The sequence below is a fragment of the Elephas maximus genome, chromosome 18 (genome assembly GCF_024166365.1).
Source record: "Elephas maximus indicus isolate mEleMax1 chromosome 18, mEleMax1 primary haplotype, whole genome shotgun sequence".
NCBI classification, from domain to species: domain Eukaryota; kingdom Metazoa; phylum Chordata; class Mammalia; order Proboscidea; family Elephantidae; genus Elephas; species Elephas maximus.
In genome coordinates this window covers 35,396,468-35,422,125 of record NC_064836.1, presented here as the reverse complement: position 1 = coordinate 35,422,125, position 25,658 = coordinate 35,396,468, and the positions used below count along the sequence as shown (strand labels likewise).

Below are 25,658 nucleotides of genomic sequence, written 5' to 3'. Positions count from 1 at the left end.
GCTTTTGAAGTCTAAATACATTAGAATCCATTCAATGGAAATGTGATTAATGAGGCAATTTTTTTCTGATATTTGGTTGGTATTCTTTTTTTTTTTAATGAGGAGCCCTGGTGGCACAGCAGTTAAAGTGCTTGCCTGCTCACTGAAGGGTTGGCGGTTGGAACACATCTATTGCTTTGCTGGAGAAAGATGTGGAATCTGCTTCTGTAAAGACTACAGTCTTGGAAACCCCATTGGGTAGTTCTACTCTGTCCTACAGGGTTGCTATGAAAGAATTGACTCTATGGTAATTTTTTTTTTTAATTATTGTCTTTACGTAAAAAATGAGGTCAAATTTAATTTGAAAAATTATAACAGTGCCTCTTCCATATTGGCACATTGTCTTGCTCCCGCTAAACGAGTGAATCAAGATGAGAGTGTTCTCTTGCTTGAATAGACACGTAATAATACTGTGCCTAATGGTACAACCCAGCTGTATTTGGATTGACATGTATCGTCAATTAAGAACTACAACACCATGGCCTTTAGTCCTGTTCTCTGGCCCAAATCTTGCATTATGGACCCCACTTAGGATATGCTACACACTATAAACTCACTTCCTCTAATTCTTGAGGTTGTTTTAACATTCTTTAATGTCAAATATGAAGCCCTGGTGGCGTAGTGGATAAGTGCTAGGGCTGTCGATGGCAACGGCTCAATGTCAAATATCATTATTTCCTCAGCTAGTAAATTTGGTAAGTTATTTCATGTAAGTGCCCCCGGGAACTACAAATTATCCAAGGGACAGCCCTTGCTCCCAAACAGTCTTCTCGGGGAGACAGACATTTAAACAACTCTACAACAGGCACTGGTGGTATAGTGGTGAAGAGCTCAGCTGCTAACCAAAAGGTCAGCAGTTCGAGTCCACAAGCCGGTCCTTGGAAACCCTATGGGGCAGTCCTACCCTGTTCTATAGGGTCCCTAGGAGCCTGAATTGACTCAACGGCAATAGGTAATGGGCATGACAGGCAATAAACAATATACTAAACCAAACCAAGCCTATTGCCATTGAGTCGATTCCGACTCATGGCAACCCCATATGTTACAGAGTAGAGCTGCTCCATAGGGTTTTTTTTTTTTTTTTTTTGCTGTAATCTTTGTGGAAGCAGATTGCTAGGCCTTTCTCACACAGCACCGCTGGGTGGTTTACAACTGCCAACCTTAATGTTAGCTGCCAAATGCAAACTCTTTGCGCCAGCCACCCAGGGACCCTTAAAAGGAGATACAAATAGGCACAAAAAAAGGCCAAAAGTGGAAACAATTAGTTCCAAATGGAGAAATTACCAGTGTTGACAGAGGAAGGAAGGGGCCTGGCCCCCCCAAAGCATGGCAGTAGGGGAGTTTGTGTTCAGGGAGGGAGAAGGAGTTCAGTGGACTGGGACTTCCAATGCATTTCACAGCCAAAGCAGATGGAGTGGGACTCTCGCTACTGAATCCTTCTGAACTGCTTTCCAGTGGCTTCTCACTCAGCAGAGAAGGTGATACACAAGACGTGTGATAACCGAGATGCTAACAGGCAATACGCTACAAAAATGGAAAAATCAGATCATTTAGTTCTCTTTGGAGCTTCGTCAGAAAAAAAAAAAAAAAAAAACTACATTATTCAACTTTCAGGCCCAAAGACAGTGTGAGATTCATCTATCACACATGACCAAACGCGATTCCGGAAATAATTCCTCTGCCTCCTCGTCCTGCTTGGAAATGGCAGGTGGCACACCCCCAAAGGCTGCTCATGGCTGGGCTGAGAGGAGGGGCAGCAGAGCCGATACAGGAGTCAGAGTCTAACCGCGAACAATCTTTTCTACCAATTACCCCTTCCTGTTGCATTCAGAGAAAGCAAATATTTCCAACCCATGCTTCTGCAGTTCCAAACATTTCTTTGGATTCGTGTATCCAAAAGGTATTCAGGCACGGGGCATTGGCGGTTCAGTGGTAGAATTCTCACCTCCCAAGCGAGAGGCTCGGGTTCGAGTTCCAGCCAGTGCACCTTGTGCTCAGCCAGCACCCATCTGTCAGTGGAGCTTGTGTGTTGCTATGATGCTGAACAGGATTCAGTGGAACTTCCAGACAAAGAGAGCCTAGGAAGAAGGGTTCTGCAATCTACTTCCAGAGATCAGCCAATGAAAATCCTAGGAATCACAATGATCTGACCCACCACTGATCACGGGGATGGTAATGGGCCAGGCAGCATTTTGTTCCACTGCCCATGGGGTTGCCATGAGTTGGGGGGCAACTCTAGGGCAGCTAACAGCAACATTCAGGATTAGGTAGTTAGCAATTTGATCTACAGAACACTCAACTGGAAACATCTTGAAGCCTTTTCTTCATTAAGAATGTATGTTTGGACCAGAGTTGAAAGAAAGGTTAGAGGTGGCACCACGTTAAAACTTGCCCATAAAGGTATGCGGGCTTGCAGTTCCTTCCCTGCCAAGCTGCGCGTAGGCTTGAGTACAGCTCATAATTGACATTTACGAGAAACACGTCTCCTTTCAACGTCCCCTTAGGAATGCAGCACTTCCAGAGTCAACGTGGCCCTAGGAATGTTGCTGGCTCCGTTCTACCCTGGCCAACTTGATAAAAGCACCTTGATCAGAGCCAAGTGTGGAGCAGAGATTCTTTCAGGTGTTGTGCCCTGAGTTCTCGTTAGAGGGAAGGTGTTTTTCCTATATCACTGTCTTAGTTTCTTAGTGCTGTTGTAACAGAAATACCACAAGTGGGTGGTTTTAAAGAACAGAAATTTATTTTCTTACAATTCAGGAGGCCGGACATCCGAATTTAGGGTGCCTGCTCTAGGGGGAGATCCTTTTTTGTCTATTTCAACTTCTGGTAGCTGGCAATCCTTGGAGCCCCTGGACTTGTAGATCCATCTGCCTCAAGATTCTAAAATCAATGATTGATTTTTTTGGAGGTAGATTGCCAGGCCTTTTTTCTGAGGCACCTCTGGGTGAACTGGAACTGATAACATTTCAACTAGCAGCCTAGCACATTGATTGTTTGTACTACCCAGGGACTCCAAATAATGGACTTACCGTTGCTGTCATAGAGATCCTACAGGACAGAGTAGAACTGCCCCATAGGGTTTCCAAGAAGCAGCTGCTGGATTTGAACTGCTGACCTTTTGGTTAGCCGCAAGGCTCTTAACCACCAGGGTGAAGTAAAATATCCTTGCTGTGGTAGGCAGACTTTTAGTGTTCATGCTCTTGTGTAACTTCCCTCTTTTGGGTGGACTGGACCTAGTCACCTGCTTCTAGTGAATAGAATATGGCAGATGTGATGGGATGTCACTTCCAAAGTTAGGTTTTAAAAGTCTGTGACTTCTGTCTTGGTGGCATTCTTACTTTTGGTAGCACTCTCTGTGGATCTTCTTGTTTGATTGCTCTGGGGAAGCAAGTGACACCTTTTCCGTTGCTCTATGCTGTCGTTGTTGTTAGTTGCTGCTCAGTCAATTCCAACTCATGGCAAACCCATGTGTATAGAGAATTCCTCCATAGGGTTTTCAAGGCTGGGACTTTTTGGAAACAAATCACCAGGCATTTCTCCCGAGGTACCTTTAGGTGGGTTCAGACGGCTAACATTTTGGTTAGTAGTCAAGCTCGTAACCATCTGTGCCACTCATGGACTAAGTTGCCCTATAAAACCTGTTGCTGTTTAGTTGATTCTGACTCATAGTGACCCTATAGGACAGAGTAGAACTGCCCCATAGGGTTTCCAAGGATGCGTGGTGAATTCCAACTGCCGACATTTTGGTTAGCAGCCGAGCTCTTAACCACTGTGCCACCAGGTCTCCAGTTACCCTATACCAAAACCAAACCAAACCTCTTGTCATCGAGTCAATTCCGACACATAGCGACCCTACAGGACAGCATAGAACTGCCCCATATGGTTTCCAAGTAGGGCCTGGTGGATTTGAACTGCTGATCATTTGGTTAGCAACCATAGCTCTTAACCCCTACGCCACCAGGGTTTCCCTAGTTACCCTGTAGAGGAGTCCATACAGCAAGGAATTAAGAGTGGCCTCTAGACAACAGCTGGTGAGGAACTGAAACCCCCAGTCCAAAAGCCTGAGAGGAACTGGACTGTGTTAACAGCCATATGAATGAGGTTAGAAGCAGATTCTTCTCCATTTGAGCCTTGAGATGTGGCAGTGGCTATGGCTGACACCCTGAGTGCAGCCTCTGAGAGACTCTGAGCCAGAGGACCTAGCTAAGCCGGGCCTAGTTTCTTGAACCACAGAAACTGAGATACTAAATGTTGCTGCTTCAAGCCAATAAGTTTTGGGGTCATTTGTTACACAGCAATACCAAACCAAAACCAAACCTATTGCTCTCAAATTGTTTCTAACTCGTATCAGCCCTACAGGGACAGAGTAGAAAACTCTGCCCCCAGGTTTCCAAGGCTATAATCTTTACAGGAGTCCTGGTGACATAGTGGTTTGATCCTACCAGCTGCTCTGTGGAAGAAAGATGTGGCAGTCTGCTTCTGTAAAGATTACAGCTTTGGAAATCGTATGGGGCAGTTCTACTTTGTCCTATAGGGTCACTATGAGTCAGAACTAACTCAATGGCATCTTACAACAACAGTAACAAATGCAAGGAACGCCTGGGGCCTCCAGAAGCTAGAAGAGGCAAGGGAGGATCTTCTTTAGAGCTTGTAGAGAGAGCAAGGCCCTGCAGGTACCTTGATCTCAGACTTCTGCGCTCTGGAACTGTGAGAGAAGTTTCTGCTGTTTTAAGCCACCCAGTTTGTGGTTCTTTGCTAAGGTAGCCCTAGGAAAACAAGACGGTCCTTTTCCTCTTTCTGAAGGTCCTGAGCCACCTTGACCTGGACCATACCACACAGTGAGGTTGTACCAGAAGAGCATTGAACTTCAACAAGTTCAGATGTATCTCTTGCGGGTTGAGCCTGTAATCAGAACATCAAATACAGGTTGTGATTCAGACACTGGTGAAGAGCCTATGTGCTGACTGTTACCTGACCATGTGACTTTGGCATTCGGGCATTGTTGTTGCTGTTTTTTTTTTTTTTTTTTTAAAAATAAGTGTTTGGTTGTTTTAATCAAGTTAAAAATAAAGCAATAGCACTCAGAGCTCTAGTATTTGAAGGGCTCAGTATACAGTCTATGTGTGCTGGATACTACCACATCTATAACCAGAAGTTGGCGAAATGGCTTTGGCTGAACAAGGAAAGTTAGGAGTTGGGCAGGTGAGTGGTGAGCGCTACTCTCCTTTGGCGGTGGGACCCAGGCTATGAAACAACAGAAGCTGCCACCCCTGTGCTGCCCTGCAGGGAGATTTTGGCAGCCCTGCATGCTCTTATAGTGGCTTCTGTGGCTGAGCGAGGCTATTGCAGAAATGGGTTGAATCTGAGAACAGGTTGTACCTCCTTCTCACCAGCTCCTGGGCCAGCCGAGGTGTCAAGGATTGACTTGTGTCCCCCCAAAATATGTGTCAACTTGGTTAGGCCATGATTATAGTATTGTGTGGTTGTCCTTCATTTTGTGATTGTCATTTTATGCTAAGAGGATTCGGGTGGAATTGTAACACCCTTACCCAGGTCACATCCCTGAGCCAATGTAAAGGAAGTTTTCCTGGGGTGTGGCCTGCACCATCTTTCATCTCTCAAGAGAAATAAGGAAAGGGAAGAGAGCAGACAGGGGCGACATCATACCACCAAGAAAGCAGTGGTAAGAGCAGAGGGCGTCCTTTGGACCTGAGATTCCTGCACTGAGATGCTCCCAGACAAAGAGAAGACTGATGACAAGGACCTTCCTCCAGAGCCAACAGAGACGGAAAGCCTTCCCCTGGATCTGGCACCCTGAATTCAGACTTCTAGCCTACTGGACTGTGAGAGAATAAACTTCTGTTTGTTAAAGCCATTCACTTGTGGTATTTCTGTTATAGCAGCTCTAGATGACCAAGATGCCAGGGTCTCTCCTTTACCAGCAGCCCATCAGCTCTTGCAGCAGCTTCCCTACCTCTAGCCCTCAAGGGAGCCTGGATAGGTCCCTTAGTACTCATGAATTCCCCTGCAGGACACGCTTTACTTCCACTGCAAAGGTCTCCTCACATATCCATGGAAGAACATCACAATTAACCCACAAAGTCCACAGTTGCTCCTGGACAGCGTGACTGGAGCAGCTTCTTCTTCAACTTCTTCCTACCTCATTGTGCTTCACATAGAGAATTTTCTAGAGCAGCGCTGCCACCAACATAGCCACTAGCTACATGCGTCTTTGAAACACTTGAAATGTGGCTAGTGAAACTGAGGAACTGAACTTTTATTTAATATCATTCCAACTGCCCCATAGGGTTTCCAAGGAGCAGCTGGTGGATTCGAACTGCCCACCTTTTGGTTGATAGCCAAACATTTAACCACTTTGCCACCATAGCTCCTGAATTTAAATAGATAGACGGTGGCTGTTGTGTTGGATCGTGCAGTTCTCGAGGTTGTTATCATTATATTGTTCTTTTTGTTAATTTATTTTTGGCTAATTTTTATAGAACATTTTCTATGTGCCAGGCACTCTACTTGCAATTTCATGTGTATTCACCCAATTTTCACAAAACATGGTGAGGCCAATTCTATTATTTATGATTTCCAGAGCAAGAAGCTGGATCTCAGAGAGACTAAATGGCCTGTCTCAAACCACAAAAGGAAGAGCCAGCATTCAAAATAAAACTGATCTGGTCCCAGTACCGTGTTTCCTGTACAGCAACAAACAAACAAAACAGTTGCTGCTGCGTGGATTCCAACTCATTTTGCCCCCATGTGTGTCAGAGCAGAACCGTGCTCCACAGGGTTTTCAATAGCTGGTTTTTCAGAGGTAGATCGCCAGGTCATTCTTCTGAGGCAACTCTGGGTGTATTCAAACTACCAACCTTGTGGTTAGTAGTCAAGTGCTTACCTGTTGGCACCACCTAGGAGCCCCTCCTATACAAAGGAGTGAGGCTAAATCAGCAGGAATGGAGGGAGAGTGAAAAATGAACACAGGACAACTAAAATATAACCCTTGTTACAGTGAGTTCTTCCCTTTTATTGCTTGTTGTAAACACTTTGGCCATGGTAAATACATACATTCTTAAATAACTGTAATCTAAAGCTTTGACATCATATACTATTTCCCCCCGAGAAGCATCATCCATGAAAACCATCAGTGAACTCCAAAAGTCTATACTGATAATGTGCACATTCATGTTATGGTGAAATTAAATACATACAGTAAAAATATTCATCTATGGTAGGTCTATGGATTTGTGATATGCCTTAAGGGAGGCCATAAACAAGTCAAAGAAGAGAGATGGAGTGGATTGAAATGGCTCCTGCATGGGTAATGTTTGCAGGATTCAGGAGAAACACAGCAAACACTTATTGATGGCAAAAATGATAAGAATTCAACTTCCATGGGTGCTTTCTTTTCCATTTTTCTTAAGGAATTAAGGAGCATTTAGAAACAACCTTCTGAAATTCAAGGGGACCCTGACACTTTGAATTGTATAGCTTCAGTGTAACTGGGTCAGAAGAGAAATAAATTTAAAGCACATGTACTGTTAAAACTGTACTAACGTTCTCATGCAAGTCAGGGGCTCTTCCATAGAATAGGCTGGAACCCTTGAAGAATTTGTGTCTTCATAATTAAGACAATCATCAGTGCCTAGGAATCAAGTGAGCCATTCAAAACAAATGAAGCCTTCAGAACTCACCGGCATTTAGACTGTATTTCAGTCACATCAATACACTATTAAGTGTAGGGATTTGAAAATAAAATATGTTACTTATATTAGCTGCTAAATTTCAAACTAAAAAGATGGGAGCTATAATTTTTTATACCTGAAGACATTTCTTTTGATTGTTTTAGTCTGCAAAAATTCTTAGCAACATTTGGGGAATTTCATTGAATTATGGTGATGATATTGCTGAAAACTTTTTAGATTTAGTTGTAAAGTGACCCAAAAATCCCATTATCTATTCCCAACATTTGTTCAGTGTAAATACACAAAAGGACCCAAATAAAAAGGTAAATTTTAAGGTCACTTGCAGCAAAATATGGCACGTTAGAATTATTTATTAAAGCTTTTATACCCAAAAGTAGGCACTTCATAAACTGTGCATTTTGGTCAAAGGTATGTTTTTGATATCAGTATCTTCACCTTGCCATGAACTGTGCAACTTTTCCAAGGGACTGGATGATGAAAATTTTCCAGGAAAGAAATAAAAAATGTCTAAACTATATTTGAGTGGAATTCCACAGAAGGGTTCCAAACTTCTTTTTTCCCTTTTATTTTTATTATTTTTTTTGTAAGCCTAGTGTCTATCTTCATGGTAAAGGTCTGAGATTTTACTCCCCGATGTAAAATCCAGTGGCAAAATTTGGCGTCTTATCTTTTGCCTGTGGAACTTGATACGTTTTTTTCTTTTCACAGTTGGAATAACCTTTGTCATCCTCTAAATAAAGCTAGATGGTTTTAGGTGGCAGTTGCCAGCGCTGACATATTCTTGGCTTTAAGCACCTGTTGAGTCCTTTTGATTTTATTTTAACTCTCAAATTAAATGGATAAGACTCAACTATACCTGTGTTTTCATTTTTGGGAGCAAAAAAATTCACCCCATACCTACCTAAAACATGAACAGAACTTTTGGGTTCCAATAAGCCCATCTAACATTTGACTTAGGTGTCCCTTCTGGTACATTTCTCTACCAGATAGTCAGCCACGTTCTCTTTGCAAAGTCTTGGTAACAGGGAGCGTCACAAAGTAACCTAGTCAATAAGAAAGATCCAATGGTTAAAATGTTTTTTCTTATACTGAACGAATGTCCTCCTTGTAACTTCCATCCAGTGTTTCCAACAGTGCAGGGTACACAGGAGGCGCTCAAGCGCTCAGTATGCATTTATTAATGAATGAAAGACTGGTCATTTCCTGTTCTAAAATTTCAAGTTTCGCAGATGAAGTTGTTTCTGTAAGCCGAGCCATCTTCCTGTTCTACATGTGTCTTCTCTTTTCCAGGATCGATGTCGCTATTTTCTTCATCTATCCCTCAAGCAACATAATTTTCAGGTGTTCTGTCAATCTCATTACTCTTCTCTGAATGTGTTTATATCTGTCAGTAAATCTCCTAAAAGTTGGTACCCAGAGACCCAAGCATAATACTCTAGATGAGGTCAGGTCTGAGCAGGGTGGTGGTGGTGTGAGCTGCCGTAGATTTGGCTCCAACTCATGGTGACTTTATGTGTAACAGAACGAAACCTTGCCATCTTCATGATTGTTGGTATGTTTGAGTCCATGGGACTCAAACAGTGGACTCAAACTGAGCAGGGTAGAAAACCTTTATCTCTTAATCTGGACCTTTCACCTGAAATATTGCCTGACCCCAAAAAGTATTCTGTAGAGCAATTCTCTTCCATCAGTTTCTAAGTAGAGGCATTTTTGTTCCAGGCAAGATCACCAATGGGCATGTATTCTGCCCTGGGAGTAGGATTATTTCCTTGAATTCCCAGGATATGGAGGTGGTGGCGACCGCTGTACTGAAGCCTGTGGTGCTGGCGAGTAGGGTGGAGGCAAGTCCGCAGAGTATTCCATCTCATGCTCATAACTATAGGGCGGAGGTGCTACTGAAAAAGAAGAGGACAATAGCATCAGTCGTGCAGCAAATATTGAGCGTCTACTGTTTTTAAGATCCCTCCTGACAATGTGTCCAAAGCATGTGAGACGTAGCCTCGCCATCCTTGCTTCAAGGAACATTCTGAGTTTCAGGGGAAATCAGCCCCTGGAGAAGGACACCCTGCTTGGTAAAGTAGAGGGTCAGCGAGAAAGAGGAAGACCCTCAACGAGATGGATTGACACAGTGGCTGCAACAGAAGGCTTAAGCATAACAATTGTGAGGATGTTGCAGGACCGGGCAGTGTTTCATTATGTAGTACATAAGGTTGCTATGAGTCTGAAGCAACTTGATGGCACCTAACAAAAACAACACTGCTTTAAGCCACTGGGCTAGGTTCTTTGGGAGGGGATAGAATTTTTGTCTGTAAAAAAGCTTAGTTTTATCAGGTTAGTGATGTGTATGTATGAAAGGGTGAATGCTACAAAATGTGCCATGAGCCAAAATGTTTAGAATTGGTGGCTTGGGGAAAGTTTCTTAGGAATATGATGCTGATGGCGCAGACAGAGATGGGGCTAAGAGGCAATTTAAGCTTGAGAATAGGCTCATAAGCAGGAGGGCACTTTCTTTCAAGGAAAATATACACAAAGATGAGAAAGGAGAAAAGACACCAAGGAGTCTGGTCGTATCATCACAGCGGGCTTTGATGGTCACATAAGGAGCGTGTGATGTAGGCATGTTTGAATATGATAGTGACAAGACTGGTACTGGTGTTTGGGAAGATAACTCTCAGCAATGTGGACTGAAATGGACTGAAGAAAAGGTGAGATGATGTGATAGAATACATAAAGGGTTATCAATTCCTCCATGGGGGCGCCGGTAGTTCAGGGGTAGAATTCCTGTCTTCCGTGTGGAAGACCTGGTTCAACTCCTGGCCAATGCACCTCACGTGCAGCCACCACCCTTCTGTCAGTAGAGGCTTTCATGCTACTGTGATGCTGAACAGTTTTCAGCAGAGCTTCCAGACTGAGAGACTAGGAAGAAAGGCCTGGTGACCTACTTCTGAAAATTAAAAAAAAAAATTAGCCAATGAAAACCCTATGGATCATAACGGTCTGATCTGCAGCTGATCATGGAGATGGCTCAGGACTAGAGAGTTTTTTGTTCTGTTGTTTGGAGGGTCACCATGAGTCAGGGGCCAACTCCATGGTAGCTAACAACAATAACAACACGGCAATGAGGAAAATAAATAAACTGTGGGAGCCCTCGAATTGAGCTTCTTTTTTTGTGGGAGCCCTCGAATTGAGCTTCAATGCTTAGGTGATGACTGGCGATGTGGAGAAAGTGGTTGGAGGTGAAAGAAGGTGTCGAGGTATTGGCCGCCCGTGATTGGGAGGGTAGTGGCACCATTACAGAAATAAGGAAGCAGATTTGGGAATGGAGATAATGAGTAGAATCTCCCAAATCTTAATTGGGAAATTTTCTTAATGTTTTACTCTAATATATATTGGTATGTTTTTAAAGCACATTTAATACCCCTTATTTTTTATTACAACTATATGTAGATAACTATTCCACAGTGATCTCAATCCCACCTCCAGGGCTGGGGAAGAAGTACTCCTCGTGGTGGAATTTATCCATGATTTCAAAAGCCAAACATCTCAGCACCCTCCTTAGAGACCCTCGGCACAGCCACGGTGCTGCTGATACCCCAGGAGCTGAGGTATCTTTAAGATTTTGATTCTCCTTGGAAATTGTTGTGCTTTAATTGTGAACTGTGAATGTAGCTTCAGTCACAAGGCTAACAAAAACCAGTTGCTGCTGAGTGGATTTGAACCCCTTCCTGCTGTCCTCCGCACCGCCCCCCCCCAACTGGGTCTTAAGCTTTGAAAGTCTCCAGGGCTTTGAGCAGGCTCAGGGCAGAGGACACAACCCCGCAAAGAACACAGCAACAATGTTTACAGCTTCTCCACAGCTCCTTCAGAATGTCTCCCTGACCCTGGGAAGCCTGGCTGCCGCAAGCTTTGTTTTCTGTGACAAAGTGAGGGACTTCTATGGAGTCAAAACACTCATGCCTTCTGCATTACACCCACTCCTTTGCTTCCTTATGCCTGGGAGGACTGAGACAAAGAGGTTTATAATAAACCTCATCCAATCCAAGAGCTACCACCCTGCAGCCCCCATGTAAAATAGGAAGTTACAGCTGGATACCCATTCAACGCCTTCTTACGAGCTTGTGGTTCCACACTGTTTTCCTGTTGAAGCATCTCCCTGCCTCCCAGCGGACATCATTCTCTGTCATGAAGTCATAGCGTGTATTTACGCTTCGGTAACAAAGCGTTTCTATTTCCCCATCTGCAGAAAAACTGCTGGGACATGTTTCAAGGAGAATCCCTGTGGTTTATATAGCTGCATGTCGGACGTGAAAATCAGAGATAAGAAAGTGTTCTTTCGTTCATATAACTTTTGAATTTTGATAAAGTGATAATTCTGAAGAATGATATTTTGAGGACGACTCATTATGAAATAAACATGGAGTGTCTTGAATAATATTAATCCCTGGAAGGCATTTTGAAATAATACTGTATAATTGTGGAGGGTACTACTATTGTTTCTTTGCAGATAAGGTTTCAGTAAAAACAATGACAACAACAAAAACTCTTTGAGGTATCAGTTTTAGAATTCCTGAATAACCCAAGAGGTTTTGTTCTTTTTCACACATCAAATCATTTAAAAAAATATATAGATGAAGCTGGGGCTATGGTGCCTTTGAAATTCTTTCATAACTGATATTCCATTTTTTAAGTAAATATCCATTTATTCACAATATCTGATTATAAAAAGAGACCCTGAGTGGCAAAGAGTTAAGTGCTCTGTTGCTAACCAAAAGGTTGGAAGTTCTAGGCCACCCAGAGGTACCCTAGAAGAAAGGCCTGGCAATCTACCTCTGAAAATTCAGCCATTGAAAACCTTATGGAGTACAGCTCTACACTGACCCACATGAGTCTGTATGAGTTGGGCTCAACTCAATGGCAACTATTAACATTTTTACAATATTAAAAAGATTGGGGGTGCTATGAAATTCAGAGAAAGAATTTTGTGTTTTCAGCCCAGGCAGGCCAACATTTCCAAAATGAATGTGGGTGGAAGGTGCATGGTGTATAGAAACTATGCGACATTATAGAAAAAATGGTAACAGGAAAATAATACCTTTATATAATATGTAATATCTTTGTATATTAATATGAAATTTAATACATTTAAATAATATATGAATTAATATATTATGTAGTATATGCTTCAGTCATTTTCCATTTCCGTTTGAGTATTTATCTTTGCAGTCATATAAAACTATACAGTTTTCACCTTACTTAATAGCACAAGTCTTTTCCAAGCTGCTACGTAATCTTCATAAACTTTATTATTAATGGCTGCATACTATTCCATTGACCTCTTATTTTGAGATTACTCTTAATTTTTTTTAATATTATTATAAATATCTTCTCACACATAGACTCACACATAGACTTTTTATTATTTTGAAATACTCTTCTAGGAATTGACTAATTGGATCCAATAACTTGCATTTTGGCATTTCAGAGCACAGTATGAAACTATTTTCAAAAAGAATTGTTTCACCTTATACTGGTGGTAGCAAGGCATAGAGGAGCGCTGTCATTGAAAATTTTGCTCATTGAATAAATAAAAAAATACAGCTCTTTATTCTTCATTCCTTTGATTAATTACTAGGTTTGCCAGTTTCCCACATCTTGTCTATTATTTGTTCTTAACTGATAGTTCATAAACTGAAATCTTACTGAGAATGAAGATAAAATTAAGATAACGATTAAGATAACTAAGGTTACATAATTATGTATCTTTTCTTCTAATAGTAACTCTTTATCAAAATGGTATATTTTATTTTACTATTTTTACCAAACTTATGTTAAAATAGATCATTCTTCATCTTTTTCATCTCTTCCTTGTTGTTTTCAAGCTTATACTTTTGGCTTCTTGTTCAGATATCTGATCCATGTTCAGTTTATTTCTCACATTTCCATTTAAACTTGTATATGTAATGTTTCCTTAGGTGTATGTTATCTTATTTGGTGTATTTTTGCATCAACATTTCTTTTTTCTAAGCTCTTACTTTTGGTTAAACCAAATTGCCTAAATGTCTCCATTTATAGATTGAAATGTGTCCTCCCCCAAAATATGTGTTGAAGTTTCTGTGGATGTAATCCTGTTTGTAAATAGGGTTTTCTTTTTTATGTTAATGAGGTCATCCCAGAGTACAGTGGATTCTAAACCTAATCGCTTTCTGAGTTATAAAAAGAACAGAGTAGATACAGAGACACGCAGGGGAAGGGTAGAGGCCAAGGAATGCCAAGGAATTCACGGGACTACCAGCAAGGAAGGACCCTCCTCCCCTAGAGTCTGTACTCTGATTTGGATGTCTAGCCTCCAAAACTGTGAGACAATAAATTCCTGTTCTTGAAAGCTACTCTCTCGTGGTATGTTTTGGTTATCGAAGCACTACATAGCTAAGACACTCCCTCTTTAATAATCATCGCCTTTCCCGTTGTTTTATGACAAGTAAAATTCAAATTTACCTGTTCTCTTTCAATGACTTGGTTATCTCTCTCTATCTCTTTTTTTCCTTTTAAATTGTTTTGATATCAGATGGAACTGATGACCCTCATGACTTACTTTTTAAGATAATCGCTAATATGATTATTTCTTACTTTAGATGAAATTGAGGATTAATGTGTTCTAAGAAAAATTAGTGGGAATTATATTGATTTTGAAATAAAACTGCACGTTCATTTGGAAAGTGTTGAAGTGGTTGCAATATGTACTTCTTTCACTTTGTTTTCTTCTTGGTTAACCACTACGCCACCTGGGTCTCCATAAAACTCTATAGCTTTTTTTTTTTCCTTTATATAGTTAATGAGTTAAGATATATATGTCTTAAATCTCAGATCCACCACTTATGTTTTGTATAACCTAGGCAAATTTCTCAACCTATCTAGCTGAGCTTCATTTTTCTCACTGGTAGATTTCATGTGGTTTTTGAAAGTTTTAGTTTTGGAGCATCTAATATAATTTTCAGCACCTTATTAAGGAAAATATTAAGGAGCCTAACACTAACTGCAGTTAGTGTAAGGCTCCTTAATATTTTCCTTAATAAATTATTACTAAATACTTGTGCATTTTGTTGTTGTGTTTAGGTATTTCAGCATATGTTATACTAATATAATGTTGTTGGTTTTGGTTGGGTACGACTCATCGTGACCTAATGTATAACAGAATGAAATTCTGCCTGGTCTTTTGCCATGTTCATGATCAATGGTATGTTTGAGTCCATTGTTGTGGTGTTTCCTAATATAATAGCTATCATTTATTAACTGCCTGATAAGTTCTAAACAATATGCTGGGAACTTTGCATGCTTCACTTCTCATTCGTGCACCAGCCATACAGTGTAGACGACTGCTGCTGTGTATGACCACCACTGATTTCTATTTCTGTTTTTATCAATTGACTATTTTACGTTACCGAATTTTGTCATCTGCTGTCAGTCTCAGTCTCTTTAATTTTCTGTTCATAAAAAAATAATATCTGCAAATAATGATGTTTAGGATCTGCAAATTGAAATCATCTACACAACTTACTCTCTACTTTGACATCACTTTACGATTCCACTGCCTTCATCAACATAGCTTAATTATTTTAGGACAATCTTGCCCGGAAAGATTCATTCCAGAAAGTGTTTATTGTTCATTGCAGGGAACTTCTGAAAGACTCATCAACTCTTCTAAAGAAAGCATGAAATGACAGTTTCTACACCCGGTGGTCTTTTCTGTGTCCACTAATTCTAAACTGTTAAACCAGTTGCCATCAAGTCGATTCCATCTTACAGCAACTCTATAGGACAGAGGAAAATTGCCCCATAGGATTTCTAAGGCTGTAATCTTCCACAATGTTCCGCTGCTATTCATAAGGTTTTCACTGGCTAATGCTTTCCAGAAGTAGACTTCCGGGTCCTTCCTCCTAGTCTGTCTTAGTCTGGAAGCTCAGCTGAAACCTGTCCTCCATGGGTGACCCTGCTGGTATCCGAATATCGGTGGCATAGCTTCCAGCTTCACAGCAACACGCAAGCCCTCAGGGTATAACAAACTGACAGACATGTGGATATATCCCACCTGAATTTAGAGATCATCTCAAGAATAGATTTGACGCATTGAACACTAGTGACCAAAGATCAGATGAGTTGTGGAATGACATCAAGGACATCATCCATGAAGAAAGCAAGAGGGCATTGAAAAGATAGGAAAGAAAGAAAAGACCAAGATGGATGTCAGAGGAGACTCTGAAACTTGCTCTTGAGTGTCGAGCAGCTAAAGCAAAAGGAAGAATTGATGAAGTAAAAGAACCGAACAGAAAATTTCAAAGGGCAGCTCGAGAAGACAAAGTAAAGTATTATAATGACATGTGCAAAGAGCTGGAGATGGAAAACCAAAAGGGAAGAATACGCTCGGCGTTTCTTAAGCTGAAAGAACTGAAGAAAAAAATTCAAGCCTCGAGTTGCAATAGTGAAGGATTCCATGGGGAAAATATTAAATGACGCAGGAAGCATCAAAAGAAGATGGAACGAATACACAGAGTCATTTTACCAAAAAGAATTAGTCAATATTCAACCATTTCAAGAGGTGACATATGATCAGGAACCAATGGTACTGAAGGAAGAAGTCCATGCTGCTCTGAAGGCACTGGCGAAAAACAAGGCTCCAGGAATTGATAATATCAATTGAGATGTTTCAACAAACAGATGAAACGCTGGAGGTGCTCACTTGTGTATGCCAAGAAATATGGAAGACAGCTTCCTGGCCAACTGACTGGAAGAGATCCATATTTATGCCTATTCCCAAGAAAGGTGATCCAACTGAATGTGGAAATTATAGAACAATATCATTAATATCACATGCAAGCAAAATTCTGCCGAAGATCATTCAAAAACGGCTGCAGCAGTATATCGACAGGGGACTGCCAGAAATTCAGTCTGGTTTCAGAAGAGGACGTGGAACCAGGGATATCATTGCTGATGTCAGATGGATCCTGGCTGAAAGCAGAGAATACCAGAAGGATGTTTACCTGTGTTTTATTGACTATGCAAAGGCATTTGACTGTGTGGATCATAACAAACTATGGACAACACTGCGAAGAATGGAAATTCCAGAACACTTACTTGTGCTCATGAGGAGCCTTTACATAGATCAAGAGGCAGTTGTTCGGACAGAACAAGGGGATACTGATTAGTTTAAAGTCAGGAGAGGTGTGCGTCAGGGTTGTATTCTTTCACCATACCTATTTAATCTGTATGCTGAACAAATAATATGAGAAGCTGGACTATATGAAGAAGAAAGGGGTGTCAAGATTGGAGGAAGACTCATTAACAAACTGCTTTATGCAGATGACACAACCTTGCTTGCTGAAAGTGAAGAGGACTTGAAGCACTTACTAATGAAGATCAAAGACCACAGCCTTCAGTATGGATTGTACCTCAACATAAAAAAAAAAAAAAAATCCTCACAACTGGACCAATGAGCAATATCATGATAAACGGAGAAAAGATTGAAGTTGTCAAGGATTTCATCTTACTTGGATCCACAATCAACAGCCATGGAAGCAGCAGTCAAGAAATCAAAAGACACATTGCCTTGGGCAAATCTGCTACAAAAGACCTCTTCAAAGTGCTGAAGAGCAAAGATGTCACCCTGAAGACAGGGTGTGCCTCACCCAAGCCATGGTATTTTCAAGCACATCCTTTGCATGTGAAAGCTGGACAATGAATAAGGAAGACTGAAGAAGAGTGGATGCCTTTGAATTGTGGTGTTGGAGAAGAATATTGAATATACCATAGACTGCCAAAAGAACGAACAAATCTCTCTTGGAAGAAATGCGGCCAGAATGCTCCTTAGAGGCAAGGATGGCGAGATTGGGTCTTAAAAACTTTGGACATGCTGTCAGGAAGGATCAGTCCCTGGAGAAGGACATCATGGTTGGCAGAGTACAGGGTCAGCAGAAAAGAGGAAGACCCTCACCGAGGTGGATAGATGCAGTGGCTGCGACAATGAGCTCAAGCATAACAACGATTGTAAGGATGGCGCAGAACCAGGCCACGTTTCGTTCTGTTGTGCATAGGGTCGACTCGACGGCACCTAACAACAACAATCTTCCACATCTTTCTCCAGTGGAGCTGTTAGTGGGTTCGAACCACTGATCTTTTGGTTAGCAGCTGAGCACTTAACCACTGCTCCACCAGGGATCCTTACCCAATCCTAATCAAGCAGGTATTTAAAGACCTGCCTTAAGCAAGACTTCAGAACCTCATAAATATCTTGACCTTGTCCTTCATACTCTGAGATGTTGTACAGACTCTTTGAAGATAGTGCTCATGCTGACCAAAAAATAAAATCCAAACCCAGTGCCGTTGAGTCGATTCCGACTCATAGCAACCCTATAGGACAGAGCAGAACTGCCCCATAGAGTTTTCAAGGAGCACCTGGCAGAATCGAACTGCCAACCCTTTGGTTAGCAGCTGTAGCGCTTAACCACTACGCCACCAGGGTTTCGCTTTGTCTAATCAGCAGGTTGTCTTGGTGATATTTTGAGGAGCCAACCCTCAACATGTTCTTTTTTTCCCAAGATTTGTATTTCTTCGTTATAATTTCTCATTTTATTACATTATCCAGAACTTCAAAATAATGTTAAAATGTGTTTAAATACTGTGAAGTTTTCACCATCGTTTTATTCCATGTTATGACTGGAATTTCACCAGCAAGTCCTCATAAAATCCAATGTTGGCTGTTGGTTTGTAATGGAGTCTGTCTATGTTGTGTTGAGGTACACTTGCATTCCTTTGTGTGTGCGTGCGTGAGCTTGTGTGCCTGTGTGTATGTTTACTAAAAGGATGTTAAAAATGAATGGGTGTTAAACTTTAACAAATTAATATTTGGCGTCTATGGAGATCATATATTTTCTTTCGACCTAATTGATATCTTCTATTGTTCTGCTTTGGAGCTCTGATGGCACAGTGGTTAAGAGCTATGGCTGCTAAACAAAAAGCCAGCAGTTTGAATCTACCAGCTGTTCCTTGGAAACCCATGGGGGCAGTTCTCCTTTGTCCTATAGGGTCACTGTAAGTAGGAATCAGCTCCTTGGCAATGGGTATTATTCTGCAGGGCTGCATTACAGAGAAAAGCCTCCCCTAGTCACTGAATACAATTTATGTGTTGATACATTGGGGTTTTCTTCTTTATTAATGAATGATGTCTTTTTTCTGATATACTTATGAGACCAAAGTTATGCTGCTTCCATAGCATGAACTAGGTACGTTCCTAGTATTTCCTATTCTTTAAAACAGTTTAAATAGTGTGAGGGTAGATTGATCAGGTCATCTTCCTTGGCAATGGTGGCCCTCTGTGATCCAAGGGCAATGTCAGGGTTCAAGACATGGTTTTGTTGTATTAGAAAAACTTCAGTTCCACCAGTCAAATTCCAACCAATACTTAGCATTCACTACACATTCACTGTGGGCTGGAAACTGTGCTGGGCCTTTATATGTACCGTTAACAGACTATTCTCACAGCAATCCTAGAACACAGATGCTCTGATTATCCCTGGTTTATAGATATGGACCACCATCCATCATGTTTTACATGCCTCAGTCACTGTGAGAAGGACAAGCTCACAAATTACTCCTCTTTGTAGATCCTTAACTGTGGAAGGCTTTGCACATCTAACCTGATTAGTTTTCCCAACTCTCCCCCACCACCTTTCACTGTGCTCTGTGGACAACAAAGCGCATCATCAGAAATGGCCTCTGTATCTTCACCTCGCTTCATTCCCTTCACCACGTTACTGTGACTCAGATTATGAGGAAGTTATCTTCTGCTTGTGCCGATTTTCTCAGAGAAACAGGATCTGCTGAGAAATACTGCAGAGAGTGAGAAGGGCCGAGAGGCTTTTTGAGTTTTGAGAAGAGAGAAGAATGTATCAGTTATCACAGAGTAGAAGTGAATTCACTTCACCTTTCTACTCTAATTTAAATCTGATTTTCCATGAGAGGATGGCTTCCTTTGCAGCACTCCCAAATCAGAGCTGTTTTTTCTCTGCCACATCCTACAAACCACCAGGCCTGGAGGCGTGCTGCCTGTTCTCTGTGCTCCTTGCTGTCATTTTTCAAACCGCTGTCTATTCTCCCTCTATGAAAACCTCATCTCTCTTGTAGCACATGCCATGACGTTATGCTATGTTCTACTGTTCCTTGTTACCCATATCTGTGGTCCTTTCTGCCCCAAACCCTTGTTCACTGAAGATTTAGTATGGGGCCCCAGGGTCTTTCTCTTCCTCACGACTTCTGTTATCATTCTTGGTGATTTCAACATCCACGTAATCTTGCTCTTCAGTCCCTTGACTTTTTTACCTTCAATATTCCTTTTCTCCAACCACCCCATCTGTCAGTTTGTTGTACTCTGGTGGCCTGTACATTGCTATGATGATGTAAACTATGCCACCAGTATTTCAAATACCAGCAGGGTCACTCATGGTTGACCTGGAGGTTTCAGTGGAGCTTCCAGACTAAGGCAGTCCAGGAAGAAAGGCCTGGCGATCTACTTCCAAAACTCAGCCAATGAAAACGCTAATATTGTCCAATACAATGTTGGAACACAAGCCCCCGAGGTTGGGAGGAACTTAAAACGCACAGCGGCCACAACAATGGACTCCAGCATACTAACAATCACGAAAGATGGCAGAACTGGCCAAAATTTTGCTCTGTTTTATGTGAAGTTGCTGACTTGATGGCAGCTAGCAACAATTTTTTCTTCTCAGCCTTGTCATGACCAATCATGGCACTATTTTATATCCTAATTCATAAATCTGATCATCACCCTTGATTTTTCTAGAATACCTATTCTGCCAAATCTTGTATCTTACCTGGATTTCCCATTTACCGATGTCACTTTTTTAAAAACTTCAACTGATGTCACCTCTTTTGTGTCTTTGTGTCACTCTTTATTCAGTTTAGATTTATGGCCCATCAATAAAAAGACTCCTTTGCACTGAGCATCATCTCCCTTATCTCTTTCTCTCCTCATTGCCTGGTAAAACCTAACTCTGATTACATCCAACACTTGGGCTATCCTAGACCTGTACCCAAGAGCTGAACGGGGCTGGAGAAAAATGCACAATCATGCTGATTGAGTTCACGTGCAACAAATGACCATATTCTTAAGTATGGTGGATATGGGTGCTGTGTGAAAATTATACATTTCTTTAGGAATTTCACTCCTCCACTCTGAGACTACTTACTGTTTCATATTTTCTTCTCTGTCCTTAAGCCTCAAATACCTCCTTAACCACATTCACTCTCAATAGATGACATGCTTCTTGTTTCACTGATAAAACAGACACAGTTAGAAGGCAGCATCCTCATCATGTCACCAGCAAACCTGTAAGTTACTGCATCTCTGGCTATGTACTGTCTTCCCTCTGCTCTGGTAATATTGTCCCTGAACCCATCACAGGCTGGGCTCTCTACTTATGGATTGGATCCCATTCTTTCACTTATTCAAAGATACTGCTTTTTAGTAACCCCCTCTATCTTCTGAACCATTAGTTTTTCCTTTTATACCTGATCTTTCCCATTAGTATACAGGCAAAATTCAAGATACTCAGTGGGAAAAAAAGACTCTGACTCCATGCTCACTCCAATTTTCTCCTCCCATTTGTAGCAAAACTCTTTAAAATTCTACACTTGTTCTAGCTCTACTTCATCATAGGATACATTCATAAAGCTTTTTCGCAGCATTTATTTTATAAGTATAATTAATATGACATCTAAGAAGGCTTTATCACTTTCAGGAAATCCATAGTTTCTCTCCTGTTTGAATTCTCTGATTTATTCTGAAAAAATATTTCCTGAGAGAAGCTTTGACCACATTCATTGCATCTATTTTGTTTCCCTCCAGCATTAGCTGTATTTTCAAGATGAAGGCATCTTCCTAGTCACAACAGTTACAGAGAGTTGCTCCAGTATGAATTTTTGATGGGTAAAGAAGTTACAAATCAGATGACGTTTTCTTTTTTGTAATAGTACAAATATATGAGTTTTCTTTAGTATGAGTATGAGTTTATGGTGTCTAAATTTTTTTTTTTTTTTTTTTTTTAATGTGCAGTAGTTAAGAGCTCGGCTGCTAACCAAAAGGCGGCAGTTGGAATCCACCAGCCGCTCCTTGGAAACCCTATGGGGTGGTCCTACTCTATCCTATACGGTTGCTGTGAATTGGAATCGACTCAGCGACAACTGGTTTTTAATGAGATTTGAGGAGTACATAAAGGCCTTCTGACATCCAACATATATGCTGATAAGGTCGCCCTCATTTGTAAACTCAATGATGCAAAGTTCGATTTCCAAGAGCTCTTAAAGACTATAGGCTAGCTATTTTATAGAATGTTCCTCAATTTGGGCTTGTCAGAAATTTTTTCATTCTAAATTCAGGCTGTGAACTCCTAGACAGAATACTACATACATGGCCTTGTGTCATCCTCAGAGTAACACACCCAAAGGTGCATGATGTCCTCTGTCCCTCTTTGGTGACATTCATTTTGATCACCTGGGCAAGGTGTTGTCTGGCTTCTCCAATGTGTAGTAACTATTTTCCCCTTTGTAACTAATAAGAAATCTGTGGTGAGATACTTGAAGACCATACAAATATCTTCTTCCTCAGCAAACTCCCCCCCCACCTGAATTTAGCATCTATTGATAATTCTTTCAACCCACAACTTCCTTACATATTTATCAGTTGGCATTATTCTATAAGGAAGGGTCATTCCTTTCTCCATCGTTTATCTATCTAGCCATCCATCCATCTATCTATTTATCTTTCTATCATGAATTTATATACCTTAAAAAAATTTTATTTTTATATCTTATTTATATTTATATCTTTTTATCATCATTTTATATATCTTACTTTATTATCAGGGGACTCAGAATGTACTTTAATCTCATTTTTCTTGATAGCATTGACATCCCTTGTTTTCTTTTTGTCAGCACTTGATTTTTACATCTTGTCAAGCTTTTTGATTTTATTTTTTCTTTATTATTCTGTTTTAGGTGTGTAAGCATATCCAAGCCTATTGTTTTAAAAATGGTGAACATGTTCACTTTCCATCATTTACAATGATGTTCTGGAAAGTAGTAGAAATGCCTTGTATGAATTGACAAATAATTCTTTTTTTAAAAATTGTACTTTAGATGAAGGTTTATAGAACAAACTGTCTTCTCGTTAAACAGTTAGTACACATATTGTTTTATGACCTTGGTTAACAACCCCATGACATGTCCACACTCTCCTTTCTCAATCTGGAGTTCCCTATGACCAGCTTTCCTGTCCCCTCCTGCCTTCTAGTCCTTACCCCTGGGCTGGTGTGCACCTTTGAGGACTTGACAAATACTTCTTATCTTCACATGGATGATTTAAAAAAATCATTGCAATTAAAGGGGACACTTGTTCATTCTACCTAAAATGTAAACATGGTAGGGATGAAAAACTGAATTTTGGAAGGTCATTGTCCAAAAAGCTCAGGTGTGGCAACTGAAGGACATCTTTTTGTACTCTTATCCCTAATGCAGACTAATGATGTTGGCCGTAAGGTTCTCCACTGAGCACTTCCACTGAGGGATAGGATAACCTTGACTAAATTATTTCCTCCTCATTTATCTATCTAGCTGTCTGACTATATGGTAAGTTGGATGATTTCTCAATTGTCACAGTGTTAATTAATTAATGTGAGTAAAAACATTTTATATTTTCATAGACAAAAGATTTTGAAAGCATTTAATACTATTGTGTGTTATCTTCTTATCCTTTAAGTAAAAGCTTAATTAGTGATTTTGAGAAGGAAATGAGAAGCAATCAAGCACATTATGTTTTGGAAGACTGCGTCCTACTGCAGGAAAAATGCTTTTACCATAAGGTTCATTATGTTTCTTGCATTATTCAGTTCCAAGGGCAATGCATTTACTAAGAATGCAACACGCCGCTGTGATCAGCCAGTATAAATCGTGCCATGATAAAGTTTTAAAACCATGTTTCCGTGCACAAAATAGAAACCTCAAACCCAGGAAAACACAAAACCTCACAATAAAGTAGTGACATTTTATATTTTCTAATTGGGGCAGTTCTACTCTGTCCATTAGGGTTGCTACAAGTTGTAATCCACTCAGCAACACACAACAACATTCTAATTTTATTAAAGATTTAGACTTATAGAAAGGTGAAATAAAATATAAAATATTTTATAAAAATATTTTTAAACAATGGCAACCAAAAAAAAAAAAAAAAAGGAGAGAGAGAAAGCAGTTGCTGATATTACTCAGGTACAACCAAACAGACACTTCATGGGATTAGTTCTATTGATTCAAAGTCTTAGGGTCATGGCTTCATGGGACTATCCAGCCAATTGGCCCAACACTGATTTTGGAGTTTCTGTTCTACTCTCCAGTTCAATGAGTAGTACTTGGGGTCTTAAAAGCTTGTAGGTGGCCATCTAAGATACAACAATTGATCTGCATTAGCCTGGAGCAGCAGAGGAAGAAGGAGATCCAGGAGCTGGAGAAGGAACTGAACTGCAGGTCTAACTGCCTCCATAAACTACTGCCTCCTATGCCATGAGATCAGAAGAAATGGATGGTGCCCAACTACCATTACTGAATGTTTTGATCAAGGACTCAATGGATAAATCCTGGTCAAAAAGGGGAAAATGTGGGGCAGAACTGAAAATTTCTTACAGAGTCTAGACTTACTGAGCCCATGGAGGCTGGAGAAACCCCCAAATCTGTTGTCCTGGGAATATTTTGGAAGCTCAAACTGAAACTATCCCCTGAAGTCATCTGCAAACTAAATAACAGTTTAGCTGAGTTAATAAAGAATGCTTGCCTTGAGCCCTGTAGTCTTTTAAAGAATTATCTATATCAGGTCAAACTGACAACAGTAACTCTAAAGCATAGTTGAGTAGTTTATGATACAGTTTATGTAAGTCAATGGTGGTAAAATAATATGGGATGGGATAGTGAGAATGGTGACACAGTGTGAAGTATGGAACCACTGTCATTGAATTTTACATGTAGAAATAGTTGAATGGGGGTATGATCTGCTGTGTATATTTTCTCTGAAAATAAAATTAAAAAATTAAAAAAAATTTTAAACTTTTCTTTTAATTACATTTTCTTGATCAAACAAATGTATATCTTGAATGTTACCTACAGAATGACCCTCCCCCTTCTCCCCATTAATGCCTTTCCAATATGGAAAGAAAAGTAGAGTACAGTGAGGAGGATTAGGGTGCTGCAGGGAGGGGCACATCACAATCCTAACTAGGGTGATTGGGGTGAGCCTCATTCAAGAGGTGACCTTTGATCAAAAGCTTGAATTAAGTGAGGAAGTAAGTGTTCCAGGCAAAACTCCAAGGTAAGAGGATCCTCTGCCTCTGCTTGATGTTCCCCTTTCTTCTATTCTTCCACTGGGTTATGGGTAGGCCCAAGGAAAAATGGGGAGATGGGTGGGATAAAAAAAAATCCTATTTTTTTGTTATACTTTAATCCTAGTATCATTATACCAATTCCAGCAATATTCTTAGTAATTGGGAAGACTCATGAGTTCAAAATGCTTCTGTAGTGAATAAAAGCTACATATCCCAGGATGAAATTGAAGGTAAAGTCCCCCAAGCTACTGAGGTATGACTAAATCAGTCTTGTCATGAGTTGCATTCTTTATTAATTCAGTCATATTTGTTAAGTGCCTATTATGTGCCAGGCACAATGTTATATGCTTGGGATAGAACAGTGAACAGAAGAGAAAGAAGGTGATGGACAATAACCAATAGGCAGAATGACTAGGTAAACTATATGATATTTTGGAAGGTAAAAACCAGTATAGAATGAAACTAGAGTACAGTG

The 25,658-nt window shown here is 40.6% G+C and overlaps 1 protein-coding gene across 2 annotated transcripts in view; it reads right to left on the bottom strand.

Annotated features, from left to right (window-relative positions):
- Nucleotides 1-7,027: 7,027 nt before the first annotated feature.
- CYYR1 (cysteine and tyrosine rich 1) overlaps nt 7,028-25,658 on the bottom strand; it is a 129,735-nt gene continuing 111,104 nt past the window's right edge. Inside the window, exon 4 of one of the 2 annotated variants that reach the window (XM_049858476.1) lies at nt 7,028-9,643. In XM_049858476.1, coding sequence (XP_049714433.1) covers nt 9,513-9,643 — 131 coding nt within the window. In that variant the 3' untranslated portion in view covers nt 7,028-9,512. Of the gene's footprint in view, nt 9,647-25,658 lie in introns of both variants that reach the window. The other variant, XM_049858475.1, reaches the window with a different exon arrangement.